This window comes from Falco rusticolus, chromosome 2 (assembly GCF_015220075.1).
Source record: "Falco rusticolus isolate bFalRus1 chromosome 2, bFalRus1.pri, whole genome shotgun sequence".
Lineage (NCBI taxonomy): Eukaryota > Metazoa > Chordata > Aves > Falconiformes > Falconidae > Falco > Falco rusticolus.
The window spans coordinates 1750969-1770495 of NC_051188.1; the positions used below are offsets into that span (position 1 = coordinate 1750969).

The following is a 19527-nucleotide window of genomic DNA, read 5'->3' on the forward strand; positions in this document are numbered from 1 at the left end:
TGATTCATCTGCTTTTAGGAATGGCTTTTTTTTTTTAAGTCTTGTGTTGGATTTCTTCTCTTTGTGCTTCTCCTCACTGCTTTTATGGACAGCAGCCTGAACCTGTGGGCTCCCATAGCGTCTGCCTGTGCTGGGCTTCAGTGAGAGGAGCCAGAGTGGGAGCTTCACGTGGTGGCTTATGGAGCCTTTACAGCTGCATTTTTCCCTTGCTTCTGATTTTTATCCTTTTGGCTGTTTTTAGTGGTTTCTGCTGCTCTTAAAACCTTCCAGCAGTGCCTTCTGGTGATACTGTTGGTGGGCAGGTGTGCTTTTGACTTGCCCTTTTGTACTGAAAACACTTGTGTCCCTCCTGAACTCCTCCAGGAGATTGGGAAATGCTGGATTAGATGCTGCTGTGGGAGGCTGATAGATGCTCTTCTGAACCGGATGATAAGCTCAAAGTTTTTGCATCTACTGTGGGTGTTGGTGTTTCTGGTAGGATTTTTCTTCAGGGAGAAGGCTTGATTGCTGGTCTCTCTGCACCTCTGAAGTGCACTTGTACCTTACTAAAGCAGTGCTGTTTAAAAAGTCTTTGGTGCCTCCACTCTCTCTGGTTGTGCAGCAAAGTTCATGCCGATAGCTTTGGACATGCAGTCATGAGAGGGATGTTTGTATCTCAAACAGGCTGAATCAGGGATCCTGGTGACAGCACTGAGATGAGGACTCTTTGTGTACCTGCTAACTTGTGGTGCTTGCCCAAGCTCACCCTATTCTCTTCACAGCCTTATCAGTTGCCTCCTGCGAGTTGTGCTGTGAAATTTCAGTGGGGGACGTAAGTGCTGGAGCTTCAACTTTGCTAGTGGAATGATGGATCCATAACAGGAGTTATACTATTTCCAAAGGGCAGCCTCTGTTCTTAGACTCCCTGACCTTCAGAAGAATTGGATTTCTCTTTGGAAAGGCCAGGGTTTGCCAGCCTCGGCCCTCTGTATGTGTATGGCTGGTGCACAGCACCTCTTTCCCAGGTGTCTGGGCTGGAGAACAGCTTCCCTGAAGAGTGGAGCGATGAAATGCTTGAGTGTACCCCTTGTGTTCGAGTTTGCAATGCAATTCTTGTAAGCTAGCAAATAAAGCACGTGGTCTAAGCTTTTATAGATGGAGGTGGTCTGCCTGCCCCCTTGCTTTGTGCGACTAAAGCAGGAGGAGGTGGAAACCGGGAGAGATTAATTTGTGAAGGATTTCCTGTAACGGCCGTAGCCTGCTGCGTTTTTGGGACGGTAATGTGGGGCTTGGCAGCAGATTTGTTAACAATCTGTGTGTAATTTTTACATCTGCTTATGTCCCACAACATCTTTTACATCACTTCCTGCTTAGGGTCTTCAGGGCAGAGATGATGGCGTTGTCCAAGACCCTTAAGTAGCATCTACCTTTGCACGTCCTCCGTGTTTCTGCCCTATTCGAACTGACAGTTGTTTCTGCCGGTGATGGGGAGGGCAGAGTGGGGAAACACACTTTGTAGGCATGATCTCGAAACAGGCAAAAGCTGGAGATAGGAGGCAGCTTGTGCGGTGACTAATGCTGAGCTTTATAAATAGCATGAGAAGAGATGACATGCAGGCAGGGAGGTGACCTCAAGCGTGAGGCCATGGAGGTGGTACAGCAGCGCTTAGGGGCAGATGAGCTGGGAGAGCATGGGTGAAGCGATCAGCCTACAGCTCTTGTTTCAGGCTGGATGTGTCTGTGCCTCTGTCCTGCATGCCCTCCCTGAGGGGATGAGCAGAACCACGCAGGGATCCAGGCCGGCTGCCTATCAGTCTGTAAGTCCTGTACACCTAGTGTCCTCTGCCCTGGGTCGACGCCTGGCGCAGCGCCCAGAGCATTGCAGAGAGGTTTGCTGAAAGGACAAAGCTACACTTTGTATGTCTGTCTTAAGAAGAAGCCGGAGGTTCTGTGCCTTGTGGACTCTGGAGGCAGCGTGCTGTCACAGTCTGGTGGGCTTTGAACCCACACCAACCAACTAGCATGATCTGTCTGCCTCCAGGATGCTGAGTCCTCATCAGAGACAGTCAGGACAAGGCTGTCCTTGGCTGTCGGTATGAAGCATAGAGTAAACAGACTCAAAGAAGGATGGAAAACTGGAAGGGTTGAGCTATCTCTGTCCTCACTGACATTTCTGAACTGCCAGTGTTTGCGATGTGTGTAGCATACCCTTATACATTAGCCATAATGAAAAATATGGTAAACCCCATTCTTGGAGGCATCTTTCCATGGGCTGTGGCAATGAAAGGCTCTTAGGTGGCTCGGGTTATCTCCTTAAGCTGTGTCATGCTTTGCTGATGCTGCTGAGGGTGTTGCTACTCAGAACTATCATAGCTTTTTGCACGACCTGAGTGCAGGGGATCCTGCATCTAAGGAAATGAAGGGTTTCCTCTAGAGAGGGAGATTTCCTTACTGCCCACACATCAAGCATGCGACTGTGCACACTCTGGAAAGGTAGCTAAGCATGTAGGATGCTCAGCTGCTGTTGAACATCCCTCATCGCACACTGTCTGTCCACATACCAGCCATGTGTGGGGCTGTGGGTGTATGCTTGTGCACCAGAAACCGGTGGAAAACCCCTGGTGAGAGTTAAGTGCAGCTGAGAACAGCATGACGCCACCAGACTGGCAAATATTTGCTCTGAGGTTCCCATCCCTGAATGCTGACTCTATGAATTAGTAAAAGCATATGATTACTTGGCTTGTTCTTGTTACGAACCTCACCAGAGACAAAAATGAGTGTGTGTGTGTATATATATATATAAAACTTTAAAAAAACAACCAACCCAACCCTGTGATGCACAAAGCATGTAATTGATGGAGCAGAGTACTTTCCTTCAAAACAGTGATGTTCCTGTGATGGTAAATCAAGAGTTGCGTTGGAGTCAGTCTGGTCCTTTGGGAGCGAATGTGGTTTGGTGGAGAGGGGATCTCTCTCCTGGGTGAAGGCTGCAACCAGCTCTGCATCCCTGTGAGTGCTTGTGTGAGATGCCTATAAAGAAGAGGGTAACACCTGCCTCTTCCAGTGCGCACAGAGGTGTTAGTTCCTTGTCTGGGACCGCTTTGCAGGCTCCATGGGATGCTCAAGATAAACTGATTTATCTTGGCTGGGTTTCAACTTTACAGAGGTCTCTGAATCAATTTTAAGGTTGTGCTTGCAGAGGCTTTAGTTCTTTACGTTTCAGTCATTCATAAAAATCTAATCATCTGGGCTGCAAATAAGCAGTCTGCTGCTCTTGTCCTTGTGTGGCTTTTCTTACTGATAACTCCTGTGAATACATTTGCTTTTAGTGGTGTGGGAGAAACTGCACAAGGAAATAAAACTTGCAAACTAATTAAACTTCGCAGCTTGTTGAGTAACAAGGCAGAGATGCTGGCAAGGCTGGGAATAGATCTGATTATCATTCCTCCTCTCGATAGCCAGAGGACATGGTTAATTATTAAATTGCTTGTTAATGTATTGAAATATTGCTTGGAATTTTTAATTTCCTTTTTTGTTTTAACATCCCCCCACCCCCTTCCTTCTTTTTTTTTTCTTTCTTTTGCTGAAGGGCGCTCCCAGGACCTGATGGATTTCTGATACCTCGCTCCTGAGGGGCTGGAAGGAGCATGGTTAAACACCAACCGCTGCAGTACTACGAGCCGCAGCTATGTTTGTCCTGTCTGACCGGGATCTACGGCTGCCGCTGGAAACGGTACCAGCGGTCACATGATGACACCACCAAGGTAAGTAGTTGACTGCGTCGCCTTGTCCCACACACTTTGGATGGAGAGTTGTTGTGGTCTTGGTTGACAGTGCTGGGTATTTGAGTAGTTGTTGTTGGCTTGGATAGACCACGGAAATCATTGGCCCCGTGGCTGGAGGTCTGCGAGAGGTCCTCACCGTGTGGTTGATGCAGCAGATGGCCTTGGTTAGCTGGTCGTGTTTTCAAAGGGGTTCATTGGTATGGCCAGATCTGTTTGTATTTTTCTTTTTTTGTTACTAGGGGAGACTTCTGTTTTATTCCTTGCTCTGTGTCTTATTGGTATGCTTGCAGTTTCTCTGTCTCAGAGTGCAGGACCCACATTTCTGCCTAGTCTCTAGCTTTTATGAAAATAAGTTTGTAGGTAGGGAAAGGCAGCAGGAGGTGAGAACTAGCTGGGGATAAATGGAGCGCTGTTAGAGGTGACTCTTCCTTCCTCCAGATAAATGCAGTTTTTGAGAGCTCTGGCAGAGGGAATCCAGGCAGCGGGGCTGGACTTGCACCTTCCCTGTTATTTGGGGCTGCGAGATGGGATCTTGTGAGACCCTATGTATTCATAGTAAGAAGTGTAGAAAAAACCTGCTGTCAAAGCGATGCTGTTACATCTTCTGGGTAATGGTTGTGTGTTGCTGTTCTTCGGTGCTCTCAGCTGTCTCTTTGGTGGTTTGAGTACGTTGTTGTTGTTGTTGTTTTGGTTTTCTGTTTTTTAGTGTGCTTGTTTCTTGAGTTTTGGTTTGGGGTTTTTTAAGTTCTGTTTCTTCTGGCAATGCTCCCAGGAGATAATTCTGTTGCTTTTTGAGGGCTTAGTTTAGCTCTGGTGACAGTTAGCGTCTCTGTTTTGTTTTTAAGTCTATAACCAGGGATCTTCCTGGCTGCGGAGTGCTTTTCCTCTGGAAAAGAGGCTGTTAAGGAGAAACCACTTCTGGGTGGCAGATCCTGTGCCAAAAGTGCTCCTCATTCTGAATTGCATCGATTGGTGGTGCAGCTTGCCCGGAGCTCCCATGGGAATTGAAAAGTTACAGCTTGTGTTTGTGCAGCATAAAACAAATTTCCTTTTGCAAAGTAGAAATGTTTGTGCTGGTTTTCCTCCACTTTCAGCCTGGCCGGCTTAGTCTGAGCGACCACTTCTGAGCCAGCAGAGCTTTTCTTCAAACAAATACCCAGGCACATCCGTAGCGGAGGCTGTAGGTGGGTTTTTAAGACTCTGTCAGGAAAACAGTGGAACGTAATGTCTTGGCATCTGTGCATGTACTAACTTAAATACTCAACATGCCTAATTCTGTATGCCTTTATGAACCAGAGCATTATGCTTTTTAGCTAAAAAGCCATAGAACAATTGCAATTGACTTAATTTTTCAGTGAAAGCTGGCTCCACTCGCACTGATTTATTTTACAAAAAAATACCCAGTGGCAATCTTCCAATTCTGCTTGGAAATTCATTTATTTTTCTAGTGCAGAAAGGAATTTGTTGTGTATAAAGGTACTTAATCTAGGCTTAAAAATACGTCCAGTCTCAGAGCTGGTCTTTTTAAGGTCTGCATGAGGCCTTGACTTCCACTTTGTTGAACAGAGAAATGGAAATAACTGCTATTGCAGGAGCAAGAGAAGAAAGGCTAAAATTAGCTACAGGCTGCGCAAAACCAAGGCACGAAGAATCTGTTCCCATCTTGCTGTCTATGAAGCATCTTGCAGGTGTCAGTGCTGGAACGAGCAATGGTAGCACTGTATTTGAAGGGGACAAATGCAAATGAAGGCTAATTGTCCTCTGGACAGGTCTGTTTGCCAGCGCTTGAGTACTGCAGAGAATAGGTGTGAACTCTAGGATATGTGTGAGATGAGTGAGAAACCTCTTTTATTATTATTATTATTATTATTTTGCAAAATAATCCTTGGCTGTTTGAGCAAGTAGGTAACTTTTGCAGGCTGCAAACCAGTATCAGCATCCCTCTGCCTCTGTGAATGGGGTGGGAGGGCATTTCATGGTATAATACCATAGCAAAACTTAGGTGCCCATTTGCTTTACACAAAGACAGTGGCATTTTGATGATGATACCTGTTGTATTGCCCTGTATCTGACTTTGTAGTAACTCAGCCACTACAAGCCCAGAGTAGAGGCAATTGTAGTATAATACATGTTTTCCTGAGCATGGTTTCTATAAAAAGGTGTATGGTATACTTGAGACATCTTAAGTCTTGCGAAAACCTAGAACTCTGGGAAGGAAGGAATACACACATTATGTTTCTGTTCTTTAACTATCAGAAGGCAAGGCATGTATTCAGAGAGCAGGGTTTTTTTAGGATAGGCTATAGCGTGATTATCTGTTTTCTTTTTAGAAGATCAAACTTTCTTCAAACCCTTCACCTAAGTTTAGGTTATGACCCAACCTTGTGTCCTTGCAGTATTCTGCTGATGACTGTGAACATTTGGTTTTTGACTTGTGCTGCAGCTCAACAGCCAGAGTTTTAATGATTCCTCTCCTTTCCCCCCAAATGTATGCAGATCAGGCTTTCTACTACACGTTAAAAATTTACATGAAAAAGAGAATTTTAATTGTAAGCTTGCGTTCTAAATTTTTTGGGAGACTGCTTGCTAGAATTGTAATTATCTTTTCCTTTCCCCTCTTCTTTTGAGAATGGAAGAGAGGGGCTGAAAGCACCCAGCCTGCACTCGGTCTCCTTTTTAAATTTTGAACAGCTGCAAAATTCCTTTTTCTATTGTGTGCCTTTAGCTTTAATGGCAAGATTCCCTTTAACGTTTTTTAAATATTTAATGTTTATTTAATGAAAGACATAGAAAAGAGAAGAAATGGTCTGGCTGAGATTCAGAGCATTATATTCTCTTCAGCTGGTGTGAGGAAGCAATATCTGATCTAACTACAGCTTGTTCATCAGGTATTCGACCAAGGAAATTCTTATGAAGTCAGTGCATCATCTTAACAGGGCTCTATTGCCCTAAACACAGAAGCTGCGGGTAAATAAGCTTTGGCTTGTAGCTGCCATATATGCTTTTAAGGGTCTGAAGTTCAGATGGCAGCTTCAGAGGTAGCTCCCAGGTACCATGATCCTGTTGATGGATTGTCAGCAATTAAACGCAGAGAGCAGCACTGATAATTGCAGTGTATAAACTTGATGCTCTGCACACAACTTGTGTGCTTCACCTGAAATGAACTGCTGCTGGGTATTACAACACCAGAATAGCTCTTGCTTCTGGGGTAAAGTCCAGGGCTGGCAGCAGCCTCTTTTAAAATCCATCCAGAGATGTTGCAGGATCAGTATCCTTGTGGGAGATGTTGATGGGTTGCGTTGTATAAGCATGAAGTTAAATCTATCAGCTGGTTTTGTTCAGGGTTTGGGGGTTTTTCCTGTTGTTTTTAAAACCTTTGTTGTTTGTACACAGCAAGTATCACACCTGGGAAATCATCCTAGGGGGGAGTGAGGAAAGAGATATTCTGCAGAAGAAAACTGCAATGATTATTTTTTATCTATCCAAGAAACAGAAGAAGCCACTTCTATTGGCTGGCTGGTTTGTGGGTTTTCTTTGTTGAGGGTATTTTCTTCCCTCTGTTACTGTGTATTGAAAAATCTTGGGATCTGTTTTATTTCTCTTCAGTAGCCTGTCAAATAGGATAAAATATTATGACCACTTGCAAAGAGCTTTGGCTTCTCCGCTTAGCAGCAGGCATGGCTGACACTGTACTTCCCAACCATGAACCTATCTGAGATACAAGCTGAGGCAAACAAAATGTAACTGGGACCTCCTCTTGTCTCTCCCATTTCCCTTGGAAGCTTGCCATGCTTACAAAACTACCTTTTCCTTAAGAAAATTGCCAAGAATAGACAAGGATAGTTGCCTGGTTTGATTACATACAGTAGGAAGGACCATCACCACCTGGGAATAAACCCAAAATTTGCAGCTTTGGATCCCAGGTGACTAAAATGTCAAGATCCCTGTGACTCCTGCTCTTCAGTGTCATCTGCAACCTTTAAATGGAGGTCTCTTCATCAGCTTTCTGTGCATGGTGCACTTCACGATGCTTGTATAATCTCTCTTCTTCCCATTTCTCTTGTAAACTCTCAGAGATGATGTGTGTGAAAGGAGCAGTACTAGTGACAAAATCCCACTGCTCTCTGAATGCTGTAATCCTGCAGGTGTTAACCTGAGCATCGAATAAACCAAACCCTTGTTAAGAACCTGGGATGATGTTGAAACTGTTGCTAACGAGACCCACATCCAAGCTGAGGAGTGGATTTCTTTGAAAGCTTTGGGGGTGGTCAGGACTGGTAGGCAATGAAATGTGGGTTTGTGGAGTTGGATTTTGGGTATAATGTTAATGTTTTCTTGTCCTTAAAACAACAACTTGTTCAGAATCCAGCTTAAAAAAAAAAAATCCCTCTTATCTTTCAGTGAGGCTCTGTAGAGCTGATGCATATATTAACACAGCCTGTTTCAAGTCTGGGCCTCCTAGAAACCTCATATTTTTAAAGCTTGTTTTTGTGCATCAGAGGCATTGTCCCCCTCCTTTCTCAAGAGATCTCCATCAGGGAGGAGCACAGGGACCTGGCTCAAGAGCTGGAAATGCTGGTTGGTTGTACCCACCAGCTCCTGGTGTTGGGTTGCTACTCCTGCAACCCTTGCTTCCAGTGCTGCCGTTGGGTGGCATTTCCCCACTGCAGTATTTAGACTCCATTTCTATGTGCTACCAAGTGTCCCTGTTTCTCTGAGTTTTGTTTTTTGGGGTTTTTTTGTTGTTGTTTTCCCCTCCCTGAATATGTCCTTGCAGGTTGTCTTTTCCCCACCTGATATGTGGCTCCTCTGGTCCTACTAGTAGCTGCTGCAACCTTTCTTTTTCTGCTCCATCCTCTTCTGACAGTGGTAACTCAGTAATTGCAGCAGAGAGGTTTCCTCTTTGCTGTTGCTGTGTAGGCTTGCCGCTCCTGTCAGCGAAAGGCTGTGAAGGCTGGAGCAATGCCTTGTAGTGCGTCTGCTATTCTGAACCCAACAGCAGATGCTCCACAGTTTGTGGGGTTCAGGAGCTGCTGTTATGTGCTGATGAGTCACAGTCTGAGGGTCTTTGGTACCCACTTAATAAAAGGGCAGCACTAGCTGGATCTTACAGGCTCCTTGGGCGCACCTTGGGCCCTGGGGTGTTGCTCTATCGCTCTTGAATACCAGGCTTTTGTATCTTTGCTGGGGAAGACACTGAGAAGCGTTTATGAATGCCTTCCTGGGGCTGCTCTGATTTAGTGCACTAGAAGCTTAATAGGGCTTGGCAGAGCATCTCCACTTTCCTGACCTGAGGCCTCTGCAGCAGATGGCCATGGCAAAGCAAGGAGGAACTGAGAGCTTCCCAAGCCAACGAGTTCTTGCTCAGCACTCTCCAGGTACCCCTCCGTCCTCCCCAGTGCGATGTTCTGGTGTTAATAAATGGAACTGCTAATATTCAGGCAAAATACAAAAGCCTGTAATCAACACAACCTCCCATATTTATCTTGCAGTGTGTAATGTGGCGTAAGTCCGTCTGCCAGCTTGGTGTGTGTTGGGGTTTTTTTATTATTATTATTTTCTGTAACTGGTTTGACTGAGGCACAGAAGTAAAGCTGCTGAGATTACTTGGTGGTGGCTACCATTGAATTCTGAATGCCAGGAATCATCCTAATGTGGACACTTCTCCCCAGTACCTGTGGATATGCTTAGGGGCGTCCTGATGGCACTGACTGGTGCCTGTTGGCTTGGAGGTGAGGGGCTGGCAACAGTACGTGGTGTGGCCAACGCCACCAGGAATCACAGCTAACTTGGTGGGGCGTAGCTGGGTTCTCTGCAGCTTTAACTTCTCTGCCTGTGAACTTAGGGTCTGGGTAATATTATAAGTGGTCCCTGGGCAGGGCTGACCTTTTTAAAGGTGATTGATTAGCTCACGTAGCAATGGCTTACAGGCTTTCTAATACTTTGTCATTACTACTTTATTTAGAAACTTTGAAGTGATCCATGTGCAAGCTCCCTGTGATAAACGGCCAGGCCAGCCCCCCTTGGCTACACAAAGGTGCCTTGTGACTTTCCCAACGTTATGGGCCTCCAGGGTTTTATTCAGTTTGTGGCATTTCCTTGTTACAGCTGCCAGATGTGCTCCTTCCAACTGTTGTTTCTTTATGCATTGTACTAATAAGCTGGGTGAAGAATTACATTGCTGGAGCCAGTCATCCCTCCTTCCTCCCGTTTGCTCTTGTACCTTTTCAGGAGGATATAGCAGATGTTGTTTCTTCTGTGCTCCTTGAAGGGACTGTGTGCATTGGGTTGCCTTAAAGTATAATTGGGGAAGGTGAGCTCAACGTTACTGAATGTCAGTAGGTTGTTTCCCTAATGAAACCCACGCCAGATGCACCACAAAGTCCCCAAGTGGCTGGTGAAGCTCCAAAAACAGAAGAGCAAACCAAAAGAAGATTGTAGGGATGGACTTTTGCTACCCCCAGTTTTCATTCTGCGTTGCAGTGAAAACAGACCTTGAATGAACAGTTTAAACCAGGGCTGAATAATTAGTGTGTCTGTGGTCTGCGTAGGCAAGTAGATCTGAGGATCCATGGCCAAGTGCTGTGTGTGCAAGAAAAAGAGGCTTTGGGCTGTTGAGGAGGGAATGGGGGGAGCAACACCTTAAAGTTAGGAGAGGGTATAGGGATAAAAGGGACCTTTGTACCCTTTAAAGATCCCCAGACAACCAGGACAAAACTGGACTTGTCCTGTTTCTGATATTCAAGAAATCTCCACGTTTCCTTTGTCCTTATTCCAGCAGCAGCAGCCTGAGGTGATGGCTCCTGTATTATTTTTTTTATTATTATTATCCCCCCCCCCCCTCCCTTTATCTCTGCTTTCCAGACAGAAGTCTATGCTGCCTGTGTTTCCCAGGAAATCAATTACACGTTATCAGGGGGTTTAGCCAAGCCTTTCCTAGAAAGTCTTTGGAAAGCAATGACTTCAGACTTGCCACGCTCAGCCTGGGGGAGAAGAAAGTCTGAGAGCGGATACGGTGGATGCCTTGAAGCGCTTGAAGATAAGTGGTGCTGAAGGAGGAAACTTTAAAGGCTCACATGGTTGGCTGTGAGAGCACTGGTTTCTGATCTCTTACTGGAGTGAGGTTGTGGAGAGGGAAGAGGGAGCAGAGCTGGAAGGCTTCCAGAGGTGGCTGATGGAAGAGATGGGAGGAAGCGGTAGCCCGTTGCCTCATGCCCTGTGTTGGGAAGGCTGATCTGAGACATGAAAGTTGTGGCTGTTGCCAAAACAGCCACCAAAAATAACTTCAGGTGCTCAGCTTGAGATTGAGAGATGTTCACCCTGATAATTTTCCTTGAGGTTTCTCTCTGAGTTCCTCCTTGGATGTTTATGACTCTGCCAGCGTTTCCGTGACAATCATCCAGGTTTTGGTACTTGGAGGCAGGGGTTGATGGATCTATTGCCTCCTGATGCAGTGTGTCCCATCTGGGATACTGCAGTACAAGACTTACTGAACAAGTTTGCTTTGTTACTTTTTAAAATCTGGATAATACAAAGGTGTGGTTTGTGGTTTGGTTTTTTTAGTCCATTGACCAGCTACAGATGTGTTTAAGGCAGAAGATACTTAGGCTGATGCATCCCTTTGCGCCTTCCTACCACCCAAGAAGTGGTTGCACAAATCAATTAAAGCAACCCAGTGCAAACCCAGGGAGAAGCAGAGTTTCCTCCAGTCTGTGCCCACAATACAGGGTGCTGTGTTATAGGGGGTAATGGTAATTGTAATTAAAAAAAATAAAAATTGAACACGGTAAATGTTGTAGGTGATGGTACAGCATGCGTCGGCTGCTGCTGAGCTATCAAAACATGCTTTTTAAAATGAGTAAGTTCTTAGAATCATTTCAGGTTGGAAAAGACCTTTAAGATAATCAAGTCCAACCGTGTTGAGGTCACAGCAAAGAGATGGGGGTTGCTGGGGCACATGTAAGAGGAATGGAGAAATACAGAAATGCTCAGAGCCAGATGCATCTCCCTGTCCTTTTTGCAAGCAGCATCGCTTAAACATCAGCAGTGCTCACTTAGCAGGAAATATTGGAGAGCTGCTTTCATGGCGATTAGAAACCAAACTGCCCCTTTATGATTTAAATAAATGTTTTATGCAGATGTCCTGGTTGGTGTGTGTTGTGAGAGGTGAAGGCACTGGGTTTGTTATGGCACATGGAGCCACTGAAGATGCTCGTTAGAAAGCAGCACTGTTGTTGGAGGAGCTGCATGGCTGCTGTGCTTTGGGAGATGGTGTTTTTACATTGCGTATCTCCTAATCCATGGTTAAATAAATGCAAAGTGTCTGAACTGTGTGGAAATGGGAGGAGAGATGGGAGGAATATCTAAAAACTTGTGATTCCTCTCCGTACCTTTAAGGTGTCTGTTGCTGTTCATGTAGCTGCAAGCCAGTATAAATGAAATATCAAACCCTTTCTAATGAATTGGGCACTCACTGTCAAAATTTATTCCCTTAATGTGAAATGCAAATGATTCAAGATGGTCCATTTGGTTAAAAACATCACGTGACCTTGAACTGAGGCTTCAGATGGCTTTTTTTGAATCCTTTTGTGAAAAGACAAATGAGGAGCTGTGATCCATCGACATAATGGATTGCAGCGCTGTGTCTGTGGTACGTGTATTAATTCACTTCATAGTGAAATACTCTTGTAATTCCCACTTGGCAAGAACTCTTAAATGACCTGAACAGATGATCTAAGCCATGTTGGCATGATAGATCTGTGTGACCATAGGCTTTTAGAGCTGGGACTTTGCTGGGTCTTCAGTGCTAATCCCCAGACGGCCAAAGGTTACTAATCACAGAAATTGCTTGCTTTGCTGAAAACTGCTTTTAGAGGATGGGTGAATTCACCTTTTTCCATGCAGTTTCAATTTGTTAATGTTCCTGACTGTAGGCCTAAGGGCATGGGAGTTTTTGATGGAAAGAGGCTCCTTCAAGCCTGTTTGGTTTGAGGTTGAGCACTAAGGCATTGGATGCTGCACATTCGACATGACGAGTGATTGAGCTGAATCCCCATGAATGGATGTGTCAGATTGTGTTGGGGTAATGGGATAAATGCAGGAAAATCCAATTATTGAATTAAATATTGATTTCCACACCCCACACCCCCAATGCTTAGAATTGAAAGCAAAAATTACCCTGTTTTCAGGGCTTTACAATTCACTTAAACATCCTTTAAATTAATCTTTGAGCCCTTCATTTTACAGGGAGGCTGTGAGGTGGCAGAGGTTGTGCTGGGAAGGTGTTTGAGATGTTCATAACTGCATGTGGACACCTCACCCTGCCCAGCCTCTGGCTGCTGCTGCAGGTTTTGCTGAACTCCCTCTGAGTTGTTGTCATAGTAGTTACACTGCTGCGCAGGAGTTACGCTGCCTGTGTTTGAGGTCTTGCTGCCTCATGAAATCTGTTTTGCTTGGCTCTGGGAGATGCCTTGGAATCAGGGAAAAGTGCAGAACTCTCCTTGTGTCTGGGGTTGCAGGTGGTTCTCCTAGGAGTACGGGCCCATTCAAGTCTTGTCTTGCTCAGTGATGTTTGAATGCTGAAACACATTCAAAGCTTTAGCAATGGTGGAAATTTTCTTCCACAGTGGGGAAGATGAAAAGACAGGATTTCTCCCAATTTTTCCTAAGGCCGTCTACCAAAGAAAATCTCTTCTGAAGTGTAACTGCATCCAGCCTTCGGGGCTGAACCGGATTTAGACAGGGCATCGTGCTGTTGTTATAACATGGTTTTTCTCTCCTCTGTCTCCTTGTCTCTTCATTGTGTATTCTGAAAGCAGGCATGTGGTCAGCTGAGCCGGGCTGGAATTGCATTTACTGTGTGTGGTGCCATCAGACCAGACATTGCAAGGCATGTTAGGGAGTCTGTCTGGGAATGGCATGTTTTGGCTTTCACGAAGGAGCAAGACCTCTCTTAGGCTGGACAGGAGTCCTGTGCTAGACTGGCGAGGAGCAGAGGGGTGTGCTAGCCTCAGAAACTGCGCTTTAACCTGCCAAAAGCTTGCTTATCGTTCAGACCCGCACCCTTAGACAGCTCCTAGGAAGGCTAGGGTGAACCTGCCGCAGGGCAAGGCTGATGCTGAAGCCATTAGGCAGGTGAGCCTGCAGAAGACCATTGCTGGTCACCTCTAGATCCTACTGTGGAGAATCTTGTACCATGGAGGTACAAGCCTAGAAAGCTGGTGTGTTCACGCCTGCTTGACCAAAAGGCTGGGCTGCCGGGCAGCATTATAAATTACAGTCTATTCAATAAAGACATTTTTAGTCTTAATGGGTTTGGGTTGTGTTTTTCCTCAAGTCATTTTTCAATATAAATAGTTGGCTGTTGGTTGCAGATACTGTGGCTTCTGTAAATTCCTGCTGGCTCCATGTGAAAGAAGTTTCCTACTTCAGTAACGCTTGTTTGAAGGATGGGAAATCCCAAGCCCTGGAAACACCAGGAAAGCCACAGTGTTTGATAACTTGCAGACTGGTGCAGCCTAACGCTGTCGGGGTGAGGATGTTTGACTAACGCTAGATCTCTGACTGAGTCCTGATGTAGGCAGAATGCCTGTGGGAGGGAGTCTGCAAAACCCATTGACTGTTGTGCCTGAGTTAGGATTATGGGCTCAGACTGGGTGATTAACATGCCCTATGATTTATAATGCTTTATAGGTGTCAAAGGTTTTTATTGTAGAGCATCTGCGAAATGTGTTTGAGGCTATAAACAGCCAGCACTGAACTGGGTCTGCACCTGGCGAAAGCAGGGAGGCAGGTGGGAGACATGGGAAAAGAGGGATTTTGGAGCCGTGGTGCCTTAGGGCCAGCCCTGTACTTTGTGAACAAGAGTTTTCAGATGGGTTTTTCTAGGGCTTTTCCCTGGACACCTGGATACACCAACGTCCTTGCAGTCATCAACAGTGGTGTGCAACCACTCTTGCAAAATCTTTACTGGTTTGAAAGATGCTGAGTGAGAGATGAGACTTGAATGGCTCGATAAACTCATGGCTTAACCCATCACCCCAGATGGGAGAGCCTTTCCAGGCTGTCCCTGTGAGTCCCCTGTACTGGTTTTGGCTGGGATATAGTTAATTTTCTGCGTAGTAGCTGGTATGGTGCTGTGTTTTGAATTTTTGACCAAAAGTGTTGACAACACAAGGATGTTTCAGCTATTGCTGAAGAGTGCTTATGCAACATCAAGGTAGAATATTTACTGAATTCCTTCTAAAAGGGGGAGGGGCAGGGAATGAGGTGTTTTTTCTGCTTTCTTTCCAAAACAAATGTTTTTCCCTCCCAGCTGCGTAGTTGCTGTTAGTGCTAGAGTTAGACTTTTTAAATTGAACTGGATAACTCCTTTTTCAAAAGAGGCAACGGGAACCTGTACTCCTGCCAGTGCAAAGTTCGTTGTTGATAGCTGCACTAGCATGGGTTAATTCAATGTGTTGCTGTTGACTTAGATATTTAGTAATTCCTCATGTCTAGGGATGTAAGCGTGTGAATTTTGAAGAGATGAACAAATGATAAAGTGAAATGATATTAACATCATGGAAGTTTGACTTGTTGGTCTGTTCTGGTGTCTGAAGCCCTCTCTCTAATACCAACGAGGATAGTGAGAAACCAGGGTCCTTTTCCAGAGGAGACTATTTTTCTCACCCAGAGGTAAGCGAGTGTGACCTTGCTGCCCATCAGTTGGACTAGAGTGGTTTGCTTTCCTTTTGGGGCTGAGTTTGCAAGTATACTGGTCTGCTGAGTCTGATTTCCTAGTGCTGTTCCCAGGTGTTCTGGAAGTGATCCAGGGACAGTTGTGCTGTGACAGAGCCTAAAACATTGGAGAACAACTTTGCAGTGTGTCCTGGGTGGCTGTGTGCCCTGGGAGGGTGTGTTGGCCAATGGAGAAGGCTTTTTTTCCTCCTCCCCTCCAAACAGGACAAATCTCCCTGCCTCTCAAAAGTAGACTTTGTGGAAGTTGATCAAGAATGCTATGGGTCCAAAATGACCACAAAAATCAGCTAGATGAGGAGGAAACCTGGTGCTAGTGTGAGTAAAGGAATGAAATGGAGGAAATAAAAAGGAGCAGGGTGAACTTGTGATGATGTTCCCTTGTTAAGTGTGTGTGGAGGGACAGAGGTGGAAGTTAGACAAGCAACAGTTTGAGGGTAGATGGGGTCTCCTGCCTTCCCCAGCATACGTCCTGTCACCTGGGATGCAGCCGCCACCTCCTTTTCACTACTGCTTGGCTCCATCCCAGCTCTCAGCCAGCTGTTCCCACCAAAACTGTGAACGGCTGAAAATAATCGTTCAAGATGTTGATGGAAACTAAGAGGCTGCATTCCCACAGGGCCCTGCTTGGGGACTGCTGATGAGCTCTGCTTTGCAACCAGCCTCTCTATTTTCAGCTGTGGATTAGGTATTTATAAGAACAATTTATACTTGGCATCACTTTAGCATTGATTTTAAATGTCTCTGAATAGCAGCCTTCAGGGAAGAGAGAAAAGGGAGTAGAGATCTCTGTGCTGAAGAGGTTGAACTTCCTGCAAAGCCACGTGTGGAGCACAGATGGTCCAAGACAGCGGTGTCCTGCAGCTATGGCCCTTCTCAGAGGCGTACATCAGTTTCCATGTGAGAAGTGGATGCCCCATCCCTGGCAGGGCTCAAGGCCAGGCTGGACGGGGCTGGGAGCAGCCTGGGCTGGGGGGAGGGGGCCCTGCCCCTGGCAGGGGGATGGGACTGGCTGGTCTTGAAGATCCCTTCCAACCCAACCCACTCTGATTCTGTGTGTGAGTGGGTTTGAGTGCCCTGCGAGGGTGCTGGTACTTCACCAGCAGAAGGAAAGTTGTAGTGATGGAGAGCCTAGTTCTTGCCAGATGTGATGAATGAGAGATGCTGCTGCGCAGATAGTGGGGCACAGGCTGATATATAGGTTGCTGCTATGGGGAGACAGAGCAGGCTTGAGATGGGAAAGCTTCAAAATAGCGATGAGCTGCCAAATGCTGTGGAGGAGAGCCTGCCTTGGTGGGGTGAAAAGGGAGAGTTGGAGGGAGAAAGTGAGGCTTGAGCTGGAAGCGGTGCCTTCGTGTCCTGCATCATCTGGGAGAAACCTGTCCAGGTGTCTGCTGCACTAAAGAGCTTTTTGGGAACTCTGTGCAACTTGGTACAGGGGTGCTTGAGTGAGGGATTGAAATATTTGCTGTGAGCTGCAACCGCATATGCAGCTGAGCCTGCCCAGTGTTTTCTTTTTATTTCTACTAATTCCTCTGCCAAAAGACACATGCTGTCCTTTAACCTTATCTCTTTGTTATTGGATTAATGTAGAATTGAGAATAAAAGACTTGGTAAGTAACTTTTTGGTTAAGTACAGTTAAACAGGCAGTTGCTCTTAACAGCTGCTGCTATCTCATGTGTTTATTATGAAAGGGTAGAAATGTCGATGTAACGGGAAGCAGAAAGCCTCCACCAATATGCTTTTCCCTCCCATCCTTTTCATAGAAGTCCTGCCTCTGTGCTGCTGATAACTGGTTTGGAGGTCAGGAGGAGGGCAAGGGAGGCTGGGGAGTGGGACTCTCTTGTGTACTTTTTTCCACTACTGATGTAATTTTGATTGCACGTGTATCATCTGCTCTTATTTTCCTTGGGTGACACATCCAGCTGCTTTAAAAGCTACGGAGAGGCAGCGCAGTGTGAAAGAGCAAGTGCTTGTGTCACGCTGTGGTTCCCCTGGCCCCACTATACTACAACAGCTTTGCACTCCCTTGCAGAAGGCAGCGGCTTGTGTGCGGGAAGGTCCTTTGGCTGAAAATGGCAGGGGAAACCAGCGTCCTGCAGGACTGCAAAGTTGTGATTAATGGAGCTGTGCAATAAGCCTTGCTCAGAAACCTTGGCGGAGGGAGCAGGTTTTGGAGCTTCTCAGTTCCTACAGATGCTGAAAATGAGCATCTGGGAAGAGGGCAATGTTTTGTAGCCATATGGGGAAAGCCTGCAGCTAAGAATTCTCTTCTGTCTGGCTTGCCACCTGGCCCATGAGCATAGACCCAGCTAGCATGGGGTAGATAAACAGCTACCCGCTCCAAATGCTATACAGAAACAGTCATTGTCTTTTTCCTTCTCTTGTCCAGCATGAGGGCTAGTCTATCTTGGTGGTCTCTGGCTTTGACCACAAGTTGCATCCTGGATTTAAGAAATTTCCTGATCTTGTGGTTTCCTGGAAAACTTCCACATTTGGCACTTTTTTGGAAGGTTACACTAAAAAATCCTGATGTGCTGCTTTCTTTTAGGCTGATTTTTGGGTTTTGTTAACCTGATTTTCTTGGCAATTGAGTGCGCAGGCTCTCCTCACAAGGTGTTTTTGTAGTATGTAGCTCTAAATGAGGCACATCTTGCCATGTCTAAAGATGGTGAGTGGGAACTGCCTCATGCTACGGACCTGTGGACCTGTTAAGGTTAACCTGGAGGTTCTGGTACTATGTTCCGAGTGCTCTTCAAGGGTTTTGATGCTGTTTTACAAAACAGCATCATCTTACACCATGTTTGGCCTGCTGTTTTAGGGAGTGGGTTGCACTATTTCACATTGTCACATGTCCTCTGCGGCCTTAGGAAATACTGCAGGAATGGTTTAAAGTCTGCAGCAACCATCCTGACTTGCATTGATGGACATAGAACCTGCTCAAGCAAAACTAACAATTTGCAGAAGCAGATCACTCTGATCTATTTCCCCTTGTTTTACTGCGGGCAATGTTGAGGATTCTCAGTCTCTGAAACAATCAGCTGCCTTTTTAGACAGTGTGACTAGAAACTATGTTTAGCTGTAGCACAATATTCAAGTAAGTGGGTGACATTCAGTGCCCTTTCTTGTACAGAAGTCAAACTGGATGATTTAATGGTCCCTTTGGTTTTTAAAATGTATGTGTTTTATTTCCTGATGTAAAAAGCTTCTAAATTGAGTGCAGAGGTTAGCTTGCCAAATACATCGCAGCTGTTCATCCTAATTTGGAAGGAGAGGCTGCTAGAAGTCCTGGAACACAAAGGCTTTGGAAGCTGAGATTCTTTTGCATAACAATATCTTTCTGCCTTTTAATACAGATATTCACATTCATGCTTCCTATTCTGGGAGTCTGGCCAAGTTCCTGCGTAGAGGAACTGTACGCAGTTCCTGGTCCTGTCCTTCATCCCAACATTGTCCCAGAACAGGTACAGCCTGAGATTAATTTCCTTGCTGGAGTTTCCATTAGCTTTTATTAATAAATCAAGCTATATGCTGTTCCAGACACACGGTTTTTGCGTTAATGGGGTAGATAGAGCATATTTCCCTGGGGGGCAATTGGTCTTTGGAGTTTGCAGGCTAGTCCCATTAAATTAAAAAAAGCCACCACAAGCTGAAACTCTGCAGCTTGCTTGCGGTGTGTGGGTTGTCGTAGTGATGCTTGTTCAGGGGATCAAATCTGATGGTTGTGGCTGCGCCTTCCTCCCCCTTTACCAGCAAAATGCTGTAGCAGCTCAGCAGATTTTTTTTTTTTGTATGTGCGCTTATTGCACGCATTTTTGGGATGCAAAGCTCTACATCAGAAGACTCTCTATTCTTCATGTAGCTTATTGTTCAAACAGAGTTTTGGCTTCTAGAAAGGTGCTGCGATTGATGCACTACTTTGATCGTGGCTGTGTTGTTTAGGACCGGAGCAGACACCTCCTCTGCCAGGCTGTGTGCTCTGGCCCAGGTTTTCAGGAAGCTGCAGTTTGGGTCCAGGGAAACATG

At 45.7% G+C, this 19527-nt stretch overlaps 1 protein-coding gene across 5 annotated transcripts in view; it reads left to right on the forward strand.

Annotated features, from left to right (window-relative positions):
* GDPD5 (glycerophosphodiester phosphodiesterase domain containing 5) overlaps positions 1–19527 on the forward strand; it is a 190774-nt gene that overhangs the window by 61115 nt on the left and 110132 nt on the right. For all 5 annotated transcript variants that reach the window (XM_037376789.1, XM_037376786.1, XM_037376785.1 and 2 more), the window contains one exon: positions 3569–3743. In XM_037376789.1, coding sequence (XP_037232686.1) covers positions 3627–3743 — 117 coding nt within the window. In that variant the 5' untranslated portion in view covers positions 3569–3626. The remainder of the gene's footprint in view (positions 1–3568; positions 3744–19527) is intronic.